General features: G+C 34.1%; 1 protein-coding gene across 1 annotated transcript in view; it reads right to left on the bottom strand.

Annotated features, from left to right (window-relative positions):
• Nucleotides 1-16,305, bottom strand: part of PTPRQ (protein tyrosine phosphatase receptor type Q) — a 191,694-nt gene that overhangs the window by 71,800 nt on the left and 103,589 nt on the right. Inside the window, exon 27 of the mRNA XM_039235567.1 lies at nt 279-400. Coding sequence (XP_039091498.1) covers nt 279-400 — 122 coding nt within the window. The remainder of the gene's footprint in view (nt 1-278; nt 401-16,305) is intronic.

Below are 16,305 nucleotides of genomic sequence, written 5' to 3'. Positions count from 1 at the left end.
TTTGGATCCTTACTATGTGTCAAACAATGTTTAAAGTTCTTCATGCATATTTTTTAATTAATCCTCACAAAAATCTTCATACCATGGGTATTATTATTTATCTCTATTTTACAGATGTGTACAGTGAAGTACACACAAATTGTTTGCCTAGGTATATGCTCTAGTATACGCTTGGGGTCTAACAGAGCTAGAATTACAATTCAAATAGTCTGGTTCCAAAATGTATGTTCTTAATCATTCTCTATGCCGCCTTTTGCAGAAGGTAAGACACGCCTTACCGATTTGACATCGATCAGATAGAATGTTGGTCCAGTAATGGTAGCAGGTTCACTCCAGCTGATGTTGATGCTAAAAGGTGATGTTGCCACTACATACACATTTTCAGGAGGACCATCTGGAGCTATCGAAACACAAAATCAATGACCCTGTGACATTTGAATTAGTATTTGCTACAATACAATAACAGAAAAGGCCATGAAAAAAAAGGATAGTGGTAATGAATTAATTATACATTAATTTGTAGTTCATAGCATATTAAGGGCTTTGGCAACATAGTTACTATACACAAAACACTTCCACATGAGAGAAATGATCATAAATATATTATTTTTAAACTCAAAATAATATCTTGAAATGTAAGTCTTACTATTGCAAAATAAATCTTTTCAAATAAAAGTTTTTATTTAAAAATAGATCACTTAAGAATGTTGTTTTAGAGGGGCGCCTGGGTGACTCAGTCAGTTAAGAGCCCAACTTCGGCTTAGGTCATGATCTCATGGTTAGTGAGTTCGAGCCCTGCGTCAGGCTCTGTGCTGACAGCTAGCTCAGAGCCTGGAGCCTGCTTCAGATTCTGTATCTCCCTCTCCCTCTGACCTTCCCCTGCTCATGCTTCTTTCCTTCTCTCTCAGAAATAAATAAAAACATTTAAAAAATTTTTAAAAAAGAATGTTGTTTTAGGAAAACCTGAAGAAACATGTTTGACTACAGAAAAGTGAAACTGGCACAAGGGAATTTTATTTAAAATTGAGTTGCATTTATTGTTTTCACTGAGGGAGTAACATAGGAAATAGGTTATACCACTGATATTATCACAAATATAAACATTTCCTGCATTCAATATGATTCCAAACAAATTCTTTAATTTGTTCTATTTTTATTACTGTTGCTTTTTTTTATCAAGAGTGCAAAACAAGTGATAATATTTTAAAGAATTGACTACTGTAACCCTTGTGTGAATTTTCAATTTGTGAACTGCTAGGAACTGGGAGGGTTAAGAAAGATTTGGTCACACTTGATGGGACAGACATTGAACTAGGAACACTGTTGTGCATCTCTCTGCCCTCCTATGGTCCCTTGTCAATTTTTAGAACATTAAGTGATGGGAGATAAGTATTTCACAGTATTTTTGATTTTTAATCCTCACGAACAAACATTGCTGAACAAATATTATTCCACAGATCCTGAGAAGGTATAAAGAAAAGATAAAATATTCTTTTCCTCGAATAATTTATAAGAGCAAAATTGTGTTATCTTGGTCAAACAACAAAATTTCTGGATTGCAGTTTCCTTCTCAGATGCATATTTCATAGTGTTTTTAAAGAATCATAAATTCAAAATGTGTGAAAGTAGCCAGTTAGTTTACTCTTTGGCACATCATTGTCAATTAATATAATATATTATAATAAATGGCAAAGTTAAGATAAAGAATAACTAAATGACTAATATATTGTCAATTAATACAATATATTATAATAAAGGGCAAAGTTAAGATAAAGAAATATGAAGAATCTACTATGAGAGGGCAAAGTGTGAAGTGGTGAGTACAGACGGAGGAGGGAGTCTAGGTAAAGTTGCACAGAGAAGATGGGAATTGAATAGGCTTTGAAAGATGAGAAGGATTTCAATAATCAGAAGAGCAGGTTTAGGGGCCCTTCTTTGCTAAGAGGATCACAACCAAAGCCACAAAGACATAAACAGCAGGGTCCACAGACAGATAGAATTTTATCACTGTATAATTGCTTTCCTTGGTAATCTTATATTTATTATTTTATACATTCAAAAATATTATCCTAGGAAAGGGTCCACACACTTCATCAGACTACTGAAGGAATCTATGGTACAAAAAAGATTCAGAATCTCTCAATTCAAGGAATACATATATTACAGAGAGGCTGGTGTTTGTGGAGGGATATAGTAGGGAACAAGCCTGAAGTAGTCCTTTGGGAACTAAGGTTATTACACTAAAGAATTTGAAGCTCATTCTTTAAATAATAGATTGTTACTGAAGGTATTTGAAAGAGGAATGATTTTTTCTAATGATTTAGGAAGAAACCTCAGGTAGTTATGAAAAAGGTAAGTGCTCTGAAGCACTGATCCCAGGGAGGCTATTTCCAAAAAGCCATATGAGACAGGATAAGATTCTAAAGTAGAATTAGTGGCATGAGGTATGGATAGGAAGAGATGACTCCCGGAGCTATTTAGAAAATTTAATTTAAAAAATTGTTTTTAAACTTGAGGCTGATTATATGCAGGTAAACACTGACAGAATATGTAGCAAAAACTAATTCATATGTTAATACCAGGAGAATGCTGATAGATTTCACACCAACAGCATATTCAGAAGCAGATACTGGTTTTGGCAGGGACAAGACCTTGGGAGGAGATAATAATTTTGGATTTCTATTCATTGAGTCTGAGACACTCACAAGGACTAAAATGCCTCACTGACAGTTTGAAGGAGAAGCCTAGACCTAGGAAGATAGGGCCAGGTTGGAAAAGAAAAAAAATACACACATGTATATATATATATTTTACATTTCAGATAATTCCTTACAAATCAGGATAACATAGATATGGCAAACATACCTGGTCCACATGAGTCACATGCTCTGAAGAGACCCAAAAGGTGTATTTCAGTATCAGATAGTTATTCAAAATTTAAAAAGTAGTGACAATTCTTTAAACTATGAATGTTTCATTGGCACTTAGAATATGCTTCTGAGAGAGATTTTATGTGTGGTATTTAGGTACCTGACTCAGTCCATAAAAATATATTTTAGTAGTAGCATTAAAATATTTTAAAACAGTATTCAGATATAACAACAGAGGAATCTAGCAAACATAGCAAACCTGTACAGGGAAGTTTCTGTGGGAAAATGCCAAATGTATCCTTCCTACATGTATCTTTTCTGACCCTTGTGTAACACTGACTCTCTGAACGCTGACTCAGAGATCTAGTCCATATGGCCCAGGGAGGCAACCAGGGGAGAGAGTGCAGAAGGGATGCTTCAGGATTCAGAGATATGATGAGCTGAGAGGTGCTAATGATGATGACAGAACTGGGTACATGATTTCTCTGGTAACTAATGTGGAGAGATCCGGGAATCCCAGCACTAAAACACAGGTGTATCCTGAGATCTTCAGACTTTACTACTTGTAATTTTATGATCCTAGATTTCAGAAAACTGCTCAATTCTCAAATTGTAGCATAATTCATTTAGATAATTACACATAACAAGTGAGAACTGAGAGATCACCTGCCACCAGCATAATTAATTGCTTTTGGATGCCCTAACAGAATAACGTATTTCATCTTTAAGTGTGACAACTCTCTTTCCCAAGCTCAATATTCCTTAGAAATGTTATGTCCACCTTAACAAGCAGCAACTTAACAAATAGCATCCCTGAATCTGTTTAGTCACAATGTTAAATGAGGGGTGGATAGGCTTCAGGACAAGGTATACCATTGGTAATCATTACTGCATACTTTCCTCATGAAGAAATCTGCTTTGAAAAATATAAGATGGTTTACAGGTTTTGATGGCCTATCCTCTGCTTTTGACTCTGTAAAAGGGGATAAGCTAGACGTTAAGTACAAATTTATTAAGACATCTACTAATTAATAATCAATGTTTTTATTATTTAACATTTATTAATCTTTTTTTTCACAACCTGCCTTCCATGTCTATAAGATGCATTGTGGAAAGGAGTAATTTTCTCACAGGCAACAAATTTAAAGTATACCATTTTAAGAAAATATTTTAGGTTCCCTTTCTCAAAATTATTTACACCCAAATGTTCTGTTGGCTTTTGGATGAAATGTATACATTCATCCAACTACCAAATATTGATTGAGTACCTTCTTTGTGCAAGACACTGGGAAGACACAAAGCCTATAAAAGTGATGGAGGTAGTTGTGGACCTATCCATATAGAGCTTCTAGAATGTAACTGCTCTTCTTCACTAAAGAACAATTTACTGAACACCTACTACATGGCAGGCATTTTTGAAGTGTTGGTGATAGAGAAGAAAATCGAGATAAAAGTTCTTAAAATCTCTGTTTTAGTGGAAGGAGATAAATAATATGTAAGTAAAGTATATACCATGTTAGGAAATGATATGCACCATGACAACAAATGAAGCAGGATAATGAGAATAGGGATGATGATGGGGAGTTACTTTTAAATATGGTGGTCAGGGCATGCCTCTCTAAGCAGGTGACATTAAAGCAAAGATTTGCAGGAGGTAAAGAAGTATGAGAATGTTTAAAGGAAGAGTGTCAGAGACAAGAGTATAGTTAATGCAAAGGCCCTGAGGCAGGATTTTGCCTGCTGTGCTCTAGGAATAACAAGGACTCCAGTGAGCCTGAAGCCAGGTCAGAATGAGAGTTAAAAGAGGAAATGAGGGCAGTCTTGTGGAGGGCTTTTAAGACCAGTGCCAGGGTCTATATAAGAACTGCTATATGGACAAAAAGACAGTGCTATACCATAGTTTCATAGTTTAAAAGAACCTTGTAGATTTTGAAACTTAATATCTAACTCATACCAGAAAGATGGGTCAAATCTAATTAGATCAAAAGAGGAAATATTATCTCCAGAATCGAATTCATATGCCTCTATTAAGTATACCAATTCAATGGCTGTCATGACTAACCTTTAAGTCAAACTCATTCTAGCAGGCAGGCAAGATGGTACATTGTTGTTGCCCACACATCACAGACAGTTTACTGAGGATTTTCTGTGACTATGTTGATAGAAGCTTGTCTCTGGAAGTATTTCCAAGGAAATATGTTTGCATCTCCTGTGTTCTGTAATTTGGACCTTTTGGGTCTCAAGTGAGGAGAGATCCAAAACCATTTTCCAAGGGAAACCTTGGCTAGTCTTGCAAGTGAGCATGTCTGTAGAACAGCTCAGAAAGCAGTATTGAGGCCTTGCTTCAACTCTTGTCTTTCATAGTCAAATGTCAACCCTGCAATCATTCCTTAAATTCTAGTAATCAAACCCTCATCAGGGAGTGTCTGCTACCCCAAGCAGAGCTGAGAGGAAAATGACATTTAAAGAGCATTCATGGCACACAGTAATCACTTGGACTATTAAATATTTTCAGTTCTATACACTAATCAATAATTGTCAAAAGGCAAGTTATTTAGCCCCTCACGGAGCTGTGCTTTAATGACATTTTTTGAACTTTCCCCAAAGATTTTATTTTTTCTCTTTTTTAAGAAATCACCGCTCTAAACAGCGCTTGCATTTTCAGTAAATTTGATGAAATTGCCTATTTTGTTACATAAGTGTTTCCAGGGTTGAATCCTGTGTGACAAATTTCTCTTAGAAGGTATTGTATCAATTTGTATTCATGTAGGATTAGAATATAATGGGATAAGAACTCCTAAATTTGACCTAAAAAAAAGTAAAAGTAAACACATACATAACTAAAGTGATATAGGAACATACTATATGAATATGATATATAACTAATTACTTACTTCATCTACATAAGGCAATTAAAGACACTCATTTAATTCATATATAATTTAAGAAAAATATATAGAAAACCAAATTACTAAAGTCAATTAAAAAACATCTAATTATATTAATGGTGTCCAAATATTATAGTGTACTTTCACGCATATAATATTTTCAGATTTCTTTTAAGTTTAATTTCTTTTGGAAATTGTCAAAATTCCAAAAATACATAATAAAATATATCCAGTATTTTTCACCTTTATTTCAGTGTGAATTAAACTATTATTAGAGTCACATAAGGGGGAATGCAAAATTACAATTATAAATGTCAACCACAAAAACCAAGGAAGTTTAAAGCACTGAAGGTATAGAGAGTTGAAAATATGCCAGTTTAAAAGCTTAGTAATGTATAAGCATCTTTGGGAGACTTTGTTTGTCTCCCCATAAACTGTCACATTCTGATTTAGGATTGTTTGTGAAATGAATCTAGTCAGTAATGGGCCAAGATATCACTATACCCTTTCTCTTATAAATCACAGCAATTTACTCAGTAGGAATGATCTATCTTTATTCTCTCATTCCCCATAATCCAATCACTTCCTCTCATAAGCACTTTTCCCCTGGTTTTCACAATAATGCATTTTCTGTAACTAACAACCATCATTTCCTGATTATCATGCTTCTATCCTTGCACAGGAATGTGGGTCTTATGTGGGTCAGGGTCATCTTTCCCATCCATCTGTGTCCCCATGCTAAGTGTGTTAGCTGAAAGGTGAGTCTGGATAGACCATCATTTTGCCTAGTACGTATAAGACTTGTAATGCCCCTAAGTCTACGCTTAGTTTAAGTTTGATTAAGAACCATATATTTTGGTGTGCCTAATACTATACTTTCAGAATAAGCACATTCAAAGGCTTGTTAGAACTTTGCCTTTTACAGATCCTTGAAAATTTAATGATGAAAAATGTAGAAAATACTGTGTATTTCTTAGTGTGCCATGCTTTAGTGACTTTCCTAAAAGAATAAACATAAATAAATAAATGATTTGACAACTCACAAGACAGAAAATCTTGAGCTCTGTACACACGTGATTTAAATTGTTTATCTACTTGAAGTTCAGCTTAAAGTTTATTTCAAGAGCCCACCCTTTAGGGTATATTGGTTTCAGGACTTGGTACAGTGGACCACCAGATTCCTAGCTACTGTCATCACTAAATGAGGGACTCCATTCTTTCTCAGCTTATACAAGTATTAGCCCCTAGGGCTGTGAATTCGCTTTGATTTTGCACACCTGGAAAACTTACCTTTAAGTTTTACATGTCTCTCAGGACTAGAGGAAATCTAATTGGCTGGATGGCTTAAGTAGATTCCTTGCATTTTAAATAATTCAGCTCATCAAGGGACCTAAAGAAGCTCAGTGATGAGACTGACTATATTTATGCAGGCCAAGAGCATCTCAGAGCACATCATACTGGTGACAATACCACACTAATCAGCTGCCCTTCCTTCATGTTGAATGTTTCTCTAAGCTCTAGGGATCTCATTGCCTACTATGGGACACTACGGCTGGTGTGTAAAATATTTCCTACCATTCCACAAGACCTTAATTTTGTTTTATAGTTAGATTTCCCAACAGCAAGATAGCATCACAAGGCAAATATTATCATCCTAAGAATCTGTCTAATCAGACTGTTTGATGAGTACTAAGAATGATTCATGGATGCTCATAGTATTAGACCTCACTGAATGACCATTTTCTGTGACGTGTAATGAGTAATTTTCTGAGTCACTTTAGTCTGGTTTAAGTTGAAAAAAAAAAAAAAACCAAATACATAAAATTCTCACTTCTAATACCAACCAGTCCAGGTAAGAATAAAAATATTCTAATAAAAAGATCCTGATGCTTTTAGGGTCAGATAATATGTCTTTTTTCTAGAATAGCATTATATCTACAAAATAACTTTCTACAACAGTTCTTAAAATATGGTCTCCATACAGGCAGCATCTATATTATCTGGGAAGTTTTAAGGAAAGTGCATTCTGCCATCATACCCCAGATTCCACCAAATCAGAAGGCTGGATAAGGATTAAATTATGGTTTTTGTGATGGCTAAGGAAGCAGTGGTGGAAGGCTTGGGATCTCGTGGTGATAGACGTGGAAATATGCATGTAGCCACACATACTCCCCAGAATGGTCTCCTCGGACCTTCCATTTATTCTGAATAAACTATGAAAAGATTTCTCCCTACTGTCATTCCCTCCATTTCCAATGTCCCTAGAGTGCTAACAGGCCATTGTGTTCCATAAGAACACAAGAAAACATCATCAGTTCTATAGTAACTTGAAGCTCTGTGAAGGAACCACTTGGAATAATTCAGATGAGGCCATCACCTTAATGGAGTGTTGGGGCCAGGATAAATGTTCCTATTTTATCCTTCCCTTCATTGTATGCAGGAATAATCAGGGTAAGATAACTCAGATGGATCAGCAAAGAGACAAGAAACTAAAAGTGTAGTTTAAAGAAAAGTCCCATCCAATCTGTTTGGGAATGGAAATAGCTGGATTATATACTAAAAGCTTGTATAATAGCTCCAGGTCTATTTTAGTCCCAGTTGTCAAAGTTAATAATATCACATAGGGATAATCCCTAAAATTTCTTTTCACTGTTTGTTTAGTGCTTTTGCTGAAAAAGACATTACATTTGTTTATACAAATGGAATTTCAAAATATTTTTATTTATATTCTGGAAAACTTGTTTAAAGTTTGGCAAAGTTTTTTAACATTAAATATAGAGTTGAAAGCTTTAATACACAGCTTAATTTTATATGCAGACTATTATTTCCTTTAAATTATGATTTCACCTGAATATCTTTTCTTTGTAATCCTACTTAGCACCTCTCTGCTTCTTTCTTGTGGTACTTTCATATCACCATGAGGCTTTACCCAAGTCCTAGTCAAGATCTAAGGGCACAGACTCTACCCTAGACATAACTGAAGTTCATGAATGAACCAATCTGTATAAAGTTTTTAGAACAGAACCAGCACATAACAAACACTTCATAGGCTATTATTGTCATTATCCTTAACTACCCAGTCAAGGGCTCTCAATTCAGTTACTGGGCCCAACCAAAAAGTGGCCTAAACTACTACATAGAGCAATTATATGATCTTTTCAGATTTGAGAGTTTTCCTTACTCAAATCAGAGTTCTCCCCACCTCCTTAGTAAATGCAGAAGAAAATGAAGCTGACGTTTTGTTGACCCAGGGCCTAATACTGAGGCAGACCTGAAATGAGATTAATGATTGAAAATCACAAAGAATTAAGTCTAAATTCATTCTTCTTTCTGAACTAAGAGAAAAAAGATTCTTCAGAAAGTCCAAATAAATATAATTCAACATGAGATTTGAAGTTTGAGATGAGAAAGTGAGAGAATTCATTTGAATATTTGGAAGATAAAATGCTAGCTATACTTAGGGGAAATAATTTTTTTTCTCAAATTTTTCTCATGATAACTGGTTTTTCCATAATATTAATGATTTAAAAATATCTGATGACCTTTATAACAGCCTTTGATTTTTACTGACTTTGCTGAGAAATATAGTCTATGGACTTATGTAATAGAATTTCAAAATATTTTTATTTAAACTCTGATAACTTGTTTAATAACCTACCAAAAGCTTTTCTGACTTAAATATATAGTGGAAAGCTCTAGTAAATTCTTTAATATTATATGGTCACTATTATGTCATTTAAATTATGATTTCATTCAAATATCCTTTCTTTGTAATCATACTTAGCAGCCCAAATTTAGACAATGTTCTCCTTTGTTTTCTTCTGAGACTCTCAATCTATTATGATCCCACCTTGCTAATTAAATTCACTAAGTTTAGTAGCTCAATTAATCATTTAGATACTGTTAGTGGTTCTAAAATAGGTATGTATTATTGTCTTTATTGTTTGAAATATTTCTCAATTTATTTCATTCATATTTCTTTCCTACATGTAGTAATCATACTTCCTATATTAATTAATAAGAGTTAAAATAAAAACAATATCAACAATATAAAATAGGCCAGTTTTGTGAAATAAAAGAAGCTGAACAGTAAATATTTATTATTTACTGTCTATGTGTTAAACATAGACAGTAACTGGGATAATTTTAACTTTGGCTATAACTATGCAAGTATTTGAAAAATAAGTTATAGACCAAAAAAAATTGAAGAAAATAATTAACATGAACTACTTTGCAATGGAGAATTTTGACATTGAAAGACTTTCACATTAAGTCAAATGTCTTCCTTGAGTCTAAATGCCATATTCATTTAGTCTTAGATACTGAGTAGGCATGGAGGATAGAAACATATATAAGACATAATCACCCAGTCGTCTCTGCTTTTAAGGAGTTCAGAGTTCCACAAAAGAGAGAGAAAAACAATTATGAAGCAATATGTTCAATACTTTAGAAACAATTTTGAGATGTGCAAGTGGAAAGGGGAACCCATAGGCTTTGCAAAAGAGGTGCTTGGTGTGAAACAAAGAAAAGGAAGCTGTTCTCCAAAAAGAAGACAGGACAGTAAGAAAGAATACCAAAGATTTTGGAACACAAAAGAGATAGAGCAAGGCATGTATGGGAAATATAAGCAAAACCATAGATGATCTAATACAGCATACTAAAAAGTAAGATTTTTACACAACAGTAAAATAGAAAACTATCAAAGTTTTTATGTAGGGGAATAACATGGTCAGATAGGTATATTCCAAAGCTAGATTAAAGTGGACGGTAGAGAAAATGGGACCAGAAAGTCCATTTAGATAAGTTTTGTCATAATCTAGGAAATGAATTTTTTAAGTTTATTTATTTATTTTGAGAGAGAGATAGAAAGAGAGGGGGAATACTAAGCGGGACTCTGCATGGTTAGCAGAGAGCCTGATGGGGGTGGGGGTGGGGGGTCAATCTCATAAACTGTGAGATCATTACCTGAGCCAAAACCGAGTTAGATGCTTAACTGACTGAGCCACCCAGGTGCCCTTCTATGAAATGAATTTAGAGACCCTTAACAGAGAAAAGTAAATTTAAGAAATACTTAGAAGGTAAATTCAATGAGACTCAGGTATGGACTTGGGAGTATGGGATAGCTAGAAAGAATTAGGAATAATTCCTAGATGGCTGGCTTGAACAATTAAGTGAACAATGCTACAATGTACTGAAACAGGGAACACACAGGTAGGAAAGGTTTGCAGTGGGGCAGGGGCAGTGGTAGTGATGGGGTCTGACATGTCTGTGGAAACCTAAGCAGTCATACCAGTAACTTAAACTTACAGGTCTAGAAGAGAGATGTCCTCTTGAACTACACATTTGGGAGCCTCAGGCAACTAACTGAGAAGACTTTCAATAGCATCTAACCAATTTCACAGAAGTACAATCATCATGTCTAGAATAAATTATATTCATTTCCTCTAGTGTCAGCAGGTTAGAGCCATTCTAAAAATGCATTGCCACCAAATGGCTTCTTTATGTCATCCATTATATTTTCCCATTTATTTCTGGCTAACATCTCTTCTTGCCATTATATAATTGCTTCTTTATAGAAAGGATAATATCTACTTTTGTTATGATAGCACTTATCACATTATGAATACATTACACAATTTAGAATAAATTAAGAAAAATAATTGAATATATAGTAACTCAGTAACCATTTATTCTTTTTAATGTTAAGGAGTATTTTGCCCTCTACTTGGTTTTTCTTCTTTTTAGATCATAAAGTTGCATTCCTTGGAAGCCTCTTTGATGAGGCATGTTTTGTTGAATTTTTTTTAACCTAACAGATGTTTGGGTAGTTAAAATTCCTCATGAGTATGGTATCCTGTGGTTTTCACAACCTAAGTGTTACCCCAGGAATTTTCCTTTCTTGCTGTCTTCCAGTCCTGGTGGTCTATAGGAGATGCACATTATGAGAGTCCCATTTCATTCCATACTAATTTCACACCCACACTCTTTTAAAGTTGTACATTTCCTCACGTTATAAGTGCTTATTGTGTACCACGGAGATGTTTAACAGCTTTCCATTCTACATTCCTCCCACACACACAACTCAAATTGCTTTTGAGTATAAGGGTTAATCAGAAAAAAACATGAGTAAAATAATCTCAAAGACTTTAATGTTTCAAGTTAAATATTTCTGTCATTTGTAATTTTTGTGATTATGTTTGTATCTATACACACTCAGCATGAAGTAGAGAGTTAGGGCTATTATACAGATGACTTAAGGAGAAAAGCAATTTGGCTTCAATTATCTAGATCAGAGTATGTGGGAGAAAGAAATGTGAGCCTGAGTTGGCTGAATATTGTTTCCTTTATTCGCTCTGGTTTATAGTGGTAGATTCAGATTCAGAAAGTAACACAACTTAATGCTCAGTTTGCATTCTCACTTTCTTTGTGAACCTTCAACTTGGGTGCTCTTCTTTACAAGCTTAAAGAGAGTTAATATTACACATTTTCTTATTTTACAGGTCATTTTAGATCATTTTATATTATTTAGACTGGGTGGTCTAGAACTATTCAATTTTGAAAAGTTTTATAGCAAACTAGCCATCAATTTCTAGGTCCTTACCAAGAAAATCTAGGTTTTTATATAAGATTCTATTACTAAGTGCTTGGGTGCAACTCGATGCCATTAAAAATGTACATGTCTGAAATACTGATTTATACTAATTCATACTATTGTTTATTTAGTCTGTCTTATAATTGAGAGAAATTATTCATTTTCATAATTTATCTTCTTATATCATATTATGAAAGAACATAACACTTTTTAAAAAAATGATAGATAATACTAAAATCATTAATTTTTTCCATCCAGGTTACTTTTTATGTTTGCAAAATGTCTTTAATCCTTTTTACCTTAATATTCAGAATAAATACCTACTCTTTACTTACTTTTTATCTTAAAAAAGCATTACTGCTTTTCGAGATTTTGTTGCTTGACTATTTTATTCTTATATCATATGTTAGTTCACCATATACATTATCTGGCAATAATACCTGGAGTGTCTTTTGTCTTTCATATCAAATGTAATCTCAGGTGATGTCTCCTGGGCTTAATATAATAAATAAAACTTTTCTTTCACTGTATAGTTATGAAATTCAGATATGTGATTATATAGATTATATAAACACACACACACTAAAAGCAACTAAAATTCCTAGCTTTACCTACTTTCTTATCTCTAAGTATGAATTTCTTTCTGTTTTCTAGTTAATTGTATTAGAATAGTCATTTCTTACCAAAATCAACAGGTTCAAAATAACCACATTTATTTAATAAACCCAAATAAAATTTTATGTTCCATATTTTCTTTATAAATTATATATAAACATATATTATATATAACATTTAGAAAAATGTCTTTCTTTATTCCTGAGACTAAAAAAGAGTAACTAACTCATTTTCATCTTATAACTTACACAATTTCCCATTCCCATACATGTATGGATATTGAGATGAAAAGCTAGTAAGTTGGAAAATGCCAAGAAACATCATATATCTGTTGTCACAAATTCTGAAATATATAAATCTTTTCACTTTTCTTTCTTAATTATGGTGGTAGAAAGGTGACTCTCTATGTATCCTCTGGAATTAAAATAGGAAATGTCTTTATTCTATTGATAAACAACTAAGTAGAAAATCAGCTCTCGAGCATGAAGAGAAACAGGAAGGGAATAGTGGTAGTAGAGAAAACCTACTTATATATTGACAAATGTTTTCGTATCTAAGTGTTCTCTGATGGCGAATTCAACTTGTGGCAATGAGATACTAGATCCAGAGGGAAGAAAAATACCAGATAAAAGACAAATTAGTGCTCCATAGAGAAGCACTCTGTGGATTAGGCATCAATTAAAGGTCTGGAAGCTGGTGTAAAAAAAAGCAAAGATTACTCTCCATTGCATCAAGAACTAACCAACCAACGAACCAACCAATCACCAATAGCAAAAGGAGGCATCCTGGTAAAACTAGGAAAATAATGTTATTTTAAAAAAATATAAAAAAGCTCATACTGCTTGTGAAAAGTTTGCAATATTCTATCATTATTCTTTTAGACCAAAATGAGCAAAATGTAGTAAGAAATTGAAAATGACTATATTCTAGTAAGTGAATCATAGATTTAAAAAAGGGAATAAGGAGAAGGAGGGACTAGAGTGGAAGCAATGATATTCAAATGGAAAAATTCCTAAGTTTTCACATTAAGAATGTGGGATTCTTTAAGAACTCAACTTCGCAGTTTCATTTACCAGATTCTGAATTAATCATACTAATTGTCATTTTATGTTAATTGAACATCTATCATGTCTGGAGTGCTTGAAGAGATGAGGCATGTAGAAAGCCTATATATATATATATAGTTTTATATATATATAGTTATATATATAGTTACATTTATTTATTTATTTATTTATTTTTGAGCGAGAGAGGCAGAGAGCACGTGGAAGAGGAGCAGAGAGAGAGAGGGAGACACAGAAACCGAAGCAGGCTCCAGGCTCTGAGATGTCAGCACAGAGTCCGACACGGGGCTCAAACTCATGAACTGTGAGATCATGACCTGAGCCTAAGTCCAGCGCTTAAATGACTGAGCCACCCAGGTGCTCCATCAGAGTTATATTTGACACACATGCCCAATGATGTCAGTTGATCCAGTAAATATACCAATCTGGGTTCTAGGAAGGAATTGGAGCTGGAAATAGACATTTAAGAATATTTACTGTATCAGTAGACTTCAAAGCCATAGGACAGGATAAGTTTACTTCAAGGTAAGATCTCCTAAGGGTTGTGTGTTGAAACAGAAAAAGGTCAAATATAGATATCTGGGCTCTCCAACACCTAGATTTAAAAAAGAAAAGAAGAATGAGCAAAGGAGACTGAGAAAGAGCTATCAGGGAAGATAGAAGAAAACCAGAAGGGAGGGTATTACAGAAGCCAAGAGTCAAAGTGCTACAAGGAGCAGAGGCTGGATGATTGTGTTGAAGGCTGAATTATTTGGATTCTATCTCTATGTTGCATTGCATTAACAAATATTGATTGGAAATTTACTATACAAACATTATGCCAGGTACTCCTGGGAAGAGTAAGAAGAGGCACAGTTAGGGACCTAAAAATAAAACTTCTAGATCAAAGTTTATTTCTCTGTCTATAAAGACCTACAACAGTATCTATTTATCACTTAAAATCTTTGTGTGCGGGGGGGAGGGGGGTGTTACTCTACTATGCATACCAAAACTTTTAGGAAAATGTGATTTGGATTGGAAAAGAATCATCTAATAATGGTCTTGATCAAGTGACAAGAATGGTGACTTGACGTTCCTGCTTGGATAGTTGATGTGGGATGGTGTTGATATGGGTGACCTGGTCAACTTGAAATTTGCCCTCGATGTCTTGGGGTGGAAGTGGCATTCCAGACAGTGCAGCCATTCCTCAGCGCTCTGGCTGGCAGGACTTGATTTACAATTTTTTTTTGAAGCCATTATAATTTTATGTAGATAGTGTTCAGGATAAATAATAGACATTTACTTACTCATGGTTAATCACGTTATCTAACCAAGTAGAGTAACCAGTTAGTTTTAAAATATAAAACTAAAGGTGCAAGAGCATCTTTACCTATACTTTCAGTGATTTCCATGGAAAAGGATTTAAAGAGATTTTTCTTGAATACAAAAGTCCTGGAAGAAGGGTAGATGGCAGAATAATTTTGAAAACTTACTATGTGTTTCTTTGTATTTTTTCTTTCTCCATATCTCAAGCTAGGAGTTGCACTCTTGGTATTTCCTTCCTTGGAATTTTATTTAGGTAAAAAGCACAAGCTGAAAAGCTGCTTGCCGAGAGATGTGTCTCAGCTGTTGCAAGTGTGTGTGTGTGTGTGTGTGTGTGTGTGTGTGTGTGTGTGCCTAAAGTCACTGAAAAGGTTGTAAAGGTTGGCTTAAAAGCAGCAAAGCATCCATATATGACAGGAAAATGCAGGCATGGACTAAGGGTGCTCAGAGGCAATCACTATAGCCTAACGATATACTACAAGAGGGGCCCATAATGCTTTACTCCAAGAGAAGACTCTAGGACGTTGGTACAACTCTGAAAGTCTGAGAAAAGCCCTAACTACTAATGTCTGAAATGGAATTTGTCATTGGGATTCAATTAAATTAAAAACAAGTGTTATTACTTGCATTAGTTTATATACTAATTCAGTTATTTTCATGTTCAGTGATTTTACACACAATTGTATTAAGTAGAAATCATTAATGGATATCAATGTGTGTGTATTTATTTATAAATGTGTATATATTTATTTCCTTTGCATAGAAGCCATTAAAATTCCATGTAGATAGTGTTTAGGGTAAGTAACAAATTTATTTAGCTAAGTATGATTAATGCTGTCTAAGCAACTAGGCTAACTAGTTTGAAAATATAAAACTAAAGTGGCAAGAGCAATCATTACATATACTTTGAGTGATTTTTGTGGAAAAGCATCCAAAGAGCTTTTTCTTGAAGGTATAAGTATAAATACATATAC

This window comes from Hyaena hyaena, unplaced genomic scaffold (genome assembly GCF_003009895.1).
Source record: "Hyaena hyaena isolate Hyena2069 unplaced genomic scaffold, ASM300989v1 scaffold_99, whole genome shotgun sequence".
Classification (NCBI taxonomy): domain Eukaryota; kingdom Metazoa; phylum Chordata; class Mammalia; order Carnivora; family Hyaenidae; genus Hyaena; species Hyaena hyaena.
The sequence above is the reverse complement of the archived record's forward strand: the minus strand, read 5'-3'. Positions and strand labels throughout refer to the sequence as shown.